This window comes from Vidua macroura, chromosome 4 (assembly GCF_024509145.1).
Source record: "Vidua macroura isolate BioBank_ID:100142 chromosome 4, ASM2450914v1, whole genome shotgun sequence".
NCBI lineage: Eukaryota > Metazoa > Chordata > Aves > Passeriformes > Viduidae > Vidua > Vidua macroura.
Genome location: NC_071574.1, coordinates 71,809,379 through 71,818,445, shown reverse-complemented (window position 1 = coordinate 71,818,445; position 9,067 = coordinate 71,809,379). Strand labels below are relative to the sequence as shown.

The 9,067-nt window shown below is 71.8% G+C and overlaps 1 protein-coding gene across 2 annotated transcripts in view; it reads left to right on the top strand.

Annotated features, from left to right (window-relative positions):
• The first annotated feature begins 5,888 nt into the window (after positions 1 to 5,888).
• TLX2 (T cell leukemia homeobox 2) overlaps positions 5,889 to 9,067 on the top strand; it is a 5,220-nt gene continuing 2,041 nt past the window's right edge. Inside the window, exons 1-2 of one of the 2 annotated variants that reach the window (XM_053976306.1) lie at positions 5,889 to 6,311; positions 8,637 to 8,874. In XM_053976306.1, the coding sequence (XP_053832281.1) occupies positions 5,930 to 6,311; positions 8,637 to 8,874 (620 nt within the window). In that variant the 5' untranslated portion in view covers positions 5,889 to 5,929. Of the gene's footprint in view, positions 6,312 to 7,921; positions 8,875 to 9,067 lie in introns of those variants that run through there. The other variant, XM_053976307.1, reaches the window with a different exon arrangement.

The following is a 9,067-nucleotide window of genomic DNA, read 5'->3' as shown; positions in this document are numbered from 1 at the left end:
TTGGGGTGTCCGGTGCTGGGGTGCTGGCAGGGTTGAAGTGCTGGCACTTCGTGGTGTCGGGTGTCGGGGTGCTGGCAGTTTGGGGTGCCGGGGTGCTGGCAGTTTGGGGTGCCAGCGGAGCAGCCCGCGGCCCCACCCGGCGCAGCCGGAGCCACGCTAATGAAGGTTTGGCTCAGGGGAAGCAGCGGCCGCGCTAATGCGGAGCCGAGCCGAGATCCCCACGGCCCTTCGCAGCCCCCCACGGCTCCTCACCGACTGTGCAACCCCCCCGGACCCCAGACCGGACGGCGGGGAAGGCTGGCCCATGCCAGGGAGTGGGTGCGGGCAGAGGAGCACGGCGGGACCCCCGAGCAGGGGCTGGTACCCACCACCCCAGCATGGAGCTCCTGGCACACAGCCGCGCTGCCAGCCCAGATCCGGCACCGGCTCCGCACGGGCTGCCACGGCCGGGGAACTGTGCGGGTTTGGGGCTCCTGGATGCTTCCCGGTCACTGTTATGGTCCTGGTCATGATCCTGGCCCCGGTCCCGGTCCTGATGCAGGTCCAGGTCCTGGTCCCGGTCCGGGGTACGGGTCACAGCGCGTACTCCACCGCTCAGCTCCCTCAGTGTGCCCAGTCCAGTCGCGCTGTCCCCGCTGCCCGAACGGAGCGTCTATGCTTGGCACCGCGCGGCACCGGCCGAGCTCCGGTGACCCCGGTGCCAGCCCCTCGTCCCGGGCGGCGCACGGTGTGTGGCCGAGTCCCGGGACCGCACCGGGAGCCACACGAGCCCCTCCCGATGCCGGGGAGCCGGCGGGCAGAAGCTCCGGACCAGCCCCGGCCCCGCCGCCCGCCCGCCCCCTGCCCGCGCCTCCGGGGAGGCGAGAGCGCGGCGGGGGCCGGTGACCCCCGGCTGGGGAGGGTCCGGTCCCATCTGTACCTGCCAGGAGCCATCCGGGGAGGGGCGGGGGTCACAGCGGGGCCAGCGCGGCCCCGCGGCGGGGCAGCATCGCTTTCTGCCGCCGCCGTGAGGAGAATCGGCACCGGCACCGCACCCGGCAACGGCACCGGCACCGCGAGTCCCGGCCGGGCGAGGAGCGGGCTCTGTGGGTGGCTCTGGCATGGGGACCGAGGGCGGAGAGCCCGTCCCGGGGCTGGGGTCCCGGCAGCCGGTACTCCCGGAGCCGCCCCCCCAGCCGGGCACGCGCGAGGCCGCGGATCCATCTCGCCGTTAATAATTGATGGCGGGAGCCGCCGGGGCTGCGCGGGGCTGCGAGGCCGAGGCTTTTAGCCCAGCCCTGCTCAGATATTCAGCTCCATTTCCGCGGCAGGGCCGGGGCGGCTCCTTCTGGGAAGCGCTGCCGGGCGCTTTCCCGGCCGGACCCCTCGCTGGGGCTGAGCGAGGCTGGGCTGAGGCTGGACGCACTCATGACCGCAGTGGTGCAGCGCAGCAGCGTTAGCTCCCCGCCAACCCCGTCAGGTGAACAGGGATCCCCCAAGGAAGGCAGGGGACCCCCAGGTTGGGCAGAGGTCCCTGTTAGATCCGGCAGGGGTCCCCCAGGGCGGATAGGGGTTCCCTATTAATCCCTCTGAGGTGGGCAGGGGTCCTTATAGGGCAGCGGGGGCTGGGTGCTCATGGACTGAGCTCCTGCCTAATGCACCGAGTACATCTGCAGAATCCAATTAACCTTCGATAACGAGGCCCTGAGCGACGTGGCTGTCAGCGGCCACCAGCCACCGGCACACTCTGGTCCCCCGACGGGCACCAGCCCACCAGGACGGGCAGCACTGGCACCTGCAGCCCCCAGGCCGGACAGACCCCCCAACAGCCCCCGGCTGGCGTCGGACCCTGTGGAGGTGGAGGTGGGGTACGCGGGCACCCTGAGAGCACCCGGCGTGGGACAGGGGACCGGTGTGCCCAGCCATGTGTCCCGTGGCTCCTGGGCACCGATCCCACTGACCAGTGGGGCAGGAGCTGTCCTGCAGCCCAAGGGGTGCGGGCCGTGTGTGCCCCCCACTCCCACAGCGCTCCCCTCTCACCCCACCGAAAGCCCGGGGGCTCTCAGCTCCCGCTCCGCTGGCATCCATCACCTCTGCAGCCCCCCAGCCCAGACTGTACCCCCCCCCCCCCCAGCCCTTCTGATCCTCCCAGACCGCGCAGCTGGGGCCCCCAGAGGGTTTGAGGGGGTGGCCCGTGCTGCACCCCCAATCCTGAACCGCAGAACCCTGTCCCCCGCCCCAGGGGCTGCAGCCTGGCGGTGCCCGGGGGGGGGGAGCAGCCCCCCAGCAGCCGGGTGTTGGCGTCACCGTGCAGCCGCCCACGCACCCATGTGGCACCCGGCTCCTCCCCGAGGACACCGCGCAGACGCCGAGGGCCACCGTGACGTCCGAGCGGGCGACTCGGCCGTCGGGTCCGCGGGAGTCCGCGGGGGCCATCCGCGGCCGCAGTGACCCCATCCCAACCCCACAGCGGTCCCGTCCTGGCTCCGTCCCGACTCCATCCCATCCCGATGCCGGCCCCATCCATCCTCATCCCAGCCCTCCCGGCGTGTCAGCCGGGCCGGGGTGGGCACCGCGCCCACCGGCTGCTGCCGCCTCACCCCGCGCACCCCGTCCGGGTGCCGGCGCCCGCGGCGGGCGGGCGGCGGGGGGCACCGGGAGTGTTTCATGCGGTTAAGAAGTGTCTGATTGAGGCAGGAGGCGCCAGCAGCTCCCCCGGGAGCCGCAAGCCAAGGACTGGAGGACCAAATGCAGGCTAAAGTAATCCAATCTGGGCTGGTTCATCTAATTAGCCCAGAATTAACCCAGCAGCCAGAGAGGAGCTGACTGTCCCTCCAGTTTGCCAGCGGGTTTGGGGGGAAGCGGGAGGAAGAAGGGGACGTCCAGCGGTAATGAGATTACGGGGGGGAGCGGGCGGGAGCGGGCGAGCGGCAGCCTCTGGCCGGTGGGAACGTGGGGCCCTGCCAGGTCCCCGCCGCGCCATCGCCGTGATGGCCGGGGCACCGGGCCGGCCGCCGGCGGCACCGGGGACAGGCAGGGACCCGTCCCAGTGACCCCCGCCCCGGCAGCAGCTCCCGAGCCCGTAGGGAACGGGAGCACCGGCACGGCCGGCACCGGGGACGTGGCACCACGGAGCCGCGCAGCTGCATCGGCAGCCCCAGGGCCGCGGTGGGGGACGGGGCAAGGAGCCCCGGCAGCTTCGGGCAGCACCTCCGTGGTGGGGCGGGCAGGGGCCAGACCCCACAGACCCCATGTGTGACCCCCTGCTCTCAGGGGCAGAGGGGCGTGGAGGGCGTGGCGCGGGGAGATGCTGGTGCAGCTCTGGCGGTGGCAGGGCCTGGTGCTGCACTGGCTGAAGGCTGATTCCCTGCTGGAACTGGGCAAATGCCCTTTTTTTTCTGCCGCATCCCCTCCAGCTGTCACTGCCACCCACAAGAACTGCCAGGCCCAGCCCCTCGGGATGGGAAGGGGCGCACACCGAGGACATGGAGGTCCCTGCTCTGGTCGAGAAATGAGGAAGGGTCTGTACTGGCCCACTGGGGGGTTCCAGGTGAAGGGACCCTGCCAGGTCCCCACGGTGGCTCAGAGGACTCTGGGGCAGGCACAGGGACACGGCCTCCTTCCAGGTGGCCCAAGGATCACTGGCAAGACTGAGCCAGTGGCACAAGGTGGTGACAGTGAGGGGCCCTCGGCTAGCGGGGGTCCCTGGGTGGGAAACACCCTACACCCACAGCCAGGGTGGGAAGGGGCTCAGGACTCCTTGAGCACCCTCAGTTCTTCCTGCGCCCTCCCAGGGCAGCCCCGGTCGCGCTGCTGGAGGCTGGCGGGCAGGGGGGCTGCTCCGGCCGGGGGTGCCGCCTGCAGACCCCCGTGGGCGTGGGGCGGGCCCTGGCGCAAGCAGGCGCCGGGAGAGCCCGCATTGCCGCGGGCCCCGTCACAGCCCCCCAATCCATCTCCCAGCCCGGCAGATTCCAGCCCCTGGGCACGGCAACATCTGCCTCCTGCTCCGGGTTCAATTAACCTGCTGCCGCCTCTTCCTCCGGCCATTTCCTCCCACTGGCACTGTCACCGCCACTGCCGCCACTGTCACGGCTGTCACTGCCACTGCCGCCGCCATGGCTGCACCCCACGGGGTCCCAGCGGGTCCCGTTGCCGCAGCACACCCGGCGCCGGTGGCTCTTGCAAGGTGGAAAAGCCACAGTGGGAACACTGGGATTTGTCCCGGCACCTGCCTGGCTGCGAGCAGGAAACGCCAAAAAGCCGCGGCGCTTTGCAGGGCAGGGTCCCGGTGTTGTGTCCCCCTCCCCTTCTGGGCACACGAGGCTCCGTCGGTGCCCCGGTGTGGAAAGGAGCAGCTCGGCCGTTCCCGGTGCCGTGGTGGGCTGTGGGCACGGCCGAGGGCGGCACAGGCGTGTGCCAGTGCAGTCCCGGTTCCCGCGGCCCCACACCCTGGCAGAGCTGCGGCTGCAGGGACGGGTACCCCACACTGCGGCGAGCCTGGGGCCACCCGGTGCCCCCCTGTGCCTGCGGTGCCCCTGGGATGTGAGGCGCCCCGGGGTGTGCAGTGCCCCCGGTGCGGCAGCTGCAGCCCCCGGTGCTGCCGTGATTTACAGGCGCAGGCCCCGGTAATGTCATTTGCCCCAGACCGGTGGCGCCAGGGTACCCGGGAAGCCGCCTCCGCTCCGCCAGGCTCTGTCCCGGGGCCGTGACCCGCTCGGGAGCCGCCGGCAACCCACCCACAGGGCCGCCGTGTCTCTGTCGCGATAGTCGTCGGAAGACCTGACCCAGCCAGTGCCGCTCTCTGCTGCCGTTACCGGGCTGGGCTCTGTGACCGGGAAAGGCGGGGCGGGGAACAAGGGTCCATCCCAGGGAACGGCGGGCCGGGAACCGGGGTCTACCTCCCGGAATGGCGGGACCAGGGGGTGTCGGACTCCATCCCCCTGAACAGTCTGGTCCGTGGAGAATGGGGTCCGTGATACCGGGAACGGCAGGTCCCGGGGAAGGGGGATTCATGCCCCGGGAACTGAAGGTCGGCGTGTGGTCGGTGCCCCGGGAAAGGCGGTTTCCTGGGAACTGAGATCCCAGCTACCGGCAATGGCGGCTCGAGGAGATTGGGATCCATGTCCCGGGATGTGTCCGTGTTCTGTGAACGGCGGGTCGGAACAACCCCTGGGTCCCCGCACCGGGCTCCAGGGCTTCCGGATCCATTCGCTCCCGTATGGACGGGCTCGGCGGGAACCGGGCTCGGTGCGAAGCCTGCGCACCTCAGGCTCTGGCCCGTGCGCCCCGCGATAACGGCGCTGGGGCAGGGACCGCTTCGTGCGCCCCGGGACGGGCGGCTGGAAGCGCCGACGGGGCTGCGGACGGAGCGGGGAGGCGAAAAGGCGCAGCACTGCTGCCCGATGCGACAGCGGCTCCGGTGGACCGGGTAGGCGGTCCGGCGGACGCCCCGGCGGGGCGAACGGGTACCGGAGCCCGTCGGTGCATGGGGGATGTCCGAGGGCCGTGCGGGGCGCAGGCGCTCGGGACCCGACGGGCCCGTCCGCTTCTCCCGGAGCCGGGGCGGGGGCCAGGAGCGGCGGGGGCGGGGGGGTCCCGGGGCGGGGGCGGGGCACCGGGCTGTCAATCACGGGTCGCGGCCGCCAATCAGGGCGCAGGCGGTGGGAGTTCGGCCGGTCCGGATGGAGCGGGGCAGAAAAGCGCGTCCCGCCAGGGCCCGCAGCCCACCCGCGCTCCCGCCCCGGGGCCGCCAGCGGCGGCGAGCCATGCCCCGCACCCTGCCCCGGGCCCGAACCCGCACCCGGCACCTGCCCCGCACCTTGCTCCGGGCCCGCACCCGCACCTTGCACCGCGTCCTGTCCCGCACCGGGCGCTCCGCGCCCGTCGCCGCCGCCGCCCCCCGCCGCCCCCCGGCCATGCCCGCGTCCCACCGGCTCTGAGCGCGGGCGGGATGGAGCGGGAGGGCGGCGGCCCGGGGCCCCCCGCGCCCCACGAGCCCATCAGCTTCGGCATCGACCAGATCCTGGGCGGCCCCGAGCCCACGGGGCCGCACCGGGCGGCGGCAGAGCCCGACTACGGGCTCTACGGGAGCGGGTACGGCCCCACCGGTCCGCTCGGCTCCTACAACCTCAACATGAGCATGAACGTGAGCGTGAACGTGACCCCCGCGCCCGCCGCGCCGCCCGCCGGAGTCATCCGCGTCCCGGCGCACCGGCCCGCGCCCGCCCCGCCGCCCGCCGCGCCCGCCGCGCCGCCGCCGGGGCCCGCGCTGCCGGGGCTCACCTTCCCCTGGATGGAGACCACGCGCCGCATCGCCAAAGACCGGCTCTCAGGTGAGCGGTGCTGGGGACTACCGGCGGCTATTGACGGCTCCGGGGGCTCACGCGGCACCGGCCGCTCCCGCGGTTCCGTCGGGGCAGTGCGGTCCGGCGGGCGCGGCGCGGCGCGGGGCGGACACGGGGATCGGACGGGGATGGCGGGGACCGTGCGCTCCACAGGTTCCCGCAGCGCCCGGTCCTCGCCCGCCGTCGGGGCCTGCGGAAGCGGCTGGGGTAGACGCGGCTACCGGCGGCTCCACCGCGGCACCGGGCAGGGTCCGGCGGCTCCGGGTGGAGCCCGCGGGGGTCCCAGCGGGCGCCGGTCTCGAGCTCTACTCCGTATCTGGTCCCTTCCCCGGTTTGAAGGTGCCGGTGGTGACCCTGGGCCACCGTAACAGGGAGGCTGTGGGGAGCCGGGGTGTGGAGTGGGAGCTCTGTGGGGTGCGGAGTGGGGGCTCCCTTGGAACGGAGAGTGGGGCGGGGGCTCTGCCGGGTGTGAGATGTGATGTGGGGGCTCTGTGGGGACACGATGCAGGGTGGGGGGACCCACCGTGGGACTGAGGACAAAGCCCGTCCATGCACAGAGCAGATGTCCCGCACCTTGTGAACCCCAGAGAATGGGGGCGGTGGTGGAGGGGTCTCTGTGGGGTGTCTGGGATGGGATCCTGGATCTGAACGTGCAGGGATCGGTGGAACACTGAGTGCCAGTGCTGTGGGAGAGGCCAAGGCAGCGATGCAGGTGTTGTGGAGGCAGCGAGGGGTTGAGATACAGCTGGTGTGCAGGGGCTGAGTGCCCTGGTGGGGGCTGAGCAGCACTGCTGGGGTGTTGGTTGCAGCACCCGAGAAGCAGGAGGGGTGCTGAGGTTGGGGTCCTGGGCAGTGGGAGCGTGTGTGGGTGCTGGGGACCCCCGGCCTGGCTCAGCCCTGCTCCCACCCAAGATGGCGGCACTGCCACGTCCCCAGTGTGTGGCCGCATGCGGGGATGAGGCTGGAGGCCGTGCGGGGCTGGGGGCCGAGTCCCGGCCATGTGGGCAATGGGGCGGTGTGGGGCAGGAGGCTGGGGACCGTGGTGGTCCCGCCCGGGCGCCAGCAGAACCGTGTTCGCCTCCCGGCCCACCCCGCCATGGCAGCGGTGACGAAGCACGGTCCCCGCGCAGGGGTGGCGGGTGACGTCCTCGTCTCCTGCCTGGCGCCAGCGTTGGGTGGATGGGGCAGCCCCTCCCCGGCACGGGGTCTCCCAGCCGCAGCCATCACTCAGCACCACTGGCCTTGGGGTGGGCTGCGGGCAGGAGGCATCTGGTCCCGGCGAGGGGCCGCCCCGTGCGGGGAGGGGGCGCGGGGGCCTCCGTCCCCCCGACTGCACGGCTCCACCTGCGTCAACCGTGTCCGCCCCCGCCGGCGGCCAGGCGGCCTCCTGGGCGCGGGTGGGAGGGAGGGTCTGTGGGTGCCAGGGGCCCCCTGGGGTGCCGTGGGCTGTACCCACATCCCTGTGCCGTGGGGCCACAGGCAACCATGGTCCCGGCCACGTGCAGCCCTGCCCACGCGGTGCTGGCCCTGGTGACGGCTGTGGTGCCACGGCGCCACGGGGACGTGGTGCCATAGGGTCGTGGCTTGGCCGAGGCCGCTGCCAGAGCAAGAGGGGCACAGGCGTTGGGGGCTGACCCTGCCAAGCCTTCACTTTCCTCCATGCTGCTTCGCTCTTCTGACGCTCCCTGCAGCTCCGGCAGCTTCTGGAGCTGGGATGTGGCACATTGGCCTCACCAGGGCTGGCTCACACCTCGGCTGGGCAGGGACATCCCCTTCCCGGCCCCTGGCGGTGGCCAGCCCAGGCACTGCTGGCCCATGAAAGAGACACTGTCTGCCTCCCAACAGCTTCTGTGGTCCCATCCCCTCACGGGCAGGGCTGGGCAGCCCCTGCAGTGCCATGGAGGCTCCTCGGGGGCTGCGGCAGGGCTCGGTGTGAGGGGAGGGTGGGTTTGTGCAGCGGGGCTGGATGGTCCTGCATCAGTCCTATCACCAGGCCAGCCCATCCACCCCGACATTCCAGTGCCACAGGGCTGGGGGAGTGACTGTGCCATGGGGTGGGAAAGGGGACAGGTCCTCCCTCATGCCATGTCTTGAGCTGCCCCCATGTCCCCATGGTGGGGACGACTCTGGGTGTCCCCCTCCCCTACTCTCCCAGGCAGCACTGGTGGCTCCCCTGGAGCTCCCCATCCTCATGTGTCCCTCTGGAGTTCCCCATCCCCATGGCCCCGAGCCCCCTGGCATCCCCCCAGGGCCCTGCTCTGTTGTGCTTTGCCGATGTCACCCCGAGCCCCTCTCACCCTGCTGTCCCCACAGCCGCGCTGTCGCCCTTCGCGGTGACGCGGCGCATCGGGCACCCGTACCAGAACCGGACGCCGCCCAAGCGCAAGAAGCCGCGGACGTCCTTCTCCCGGGTGCAGATCTGCGAGCTGGAGAAGCGCTTCCACCGCCAGAAGTACCTGGCCTCGGCCGAGCGTGCCACCCTGGCCAAGGCCCTCAAGATGACGGACGCCCAGGTCAAGACCTGGTTCCAGAACCGCCGCACCAAGTGGAGGTAACAGGGACTGCCCTGGGGTAACCGCCACAGCCATGATGCTCACACCCCTCTGGCAGCCCAGCCCCTGCATCCCTCTGGCAGGCACCCCAATATCCCTCTGGCAGCCATCCCAATATGTCTCTCTGGCAGACACCCCAATGTATCTGACAGCCACCCCAATATATCCCTCTGACAGCCACCCCAATATCCC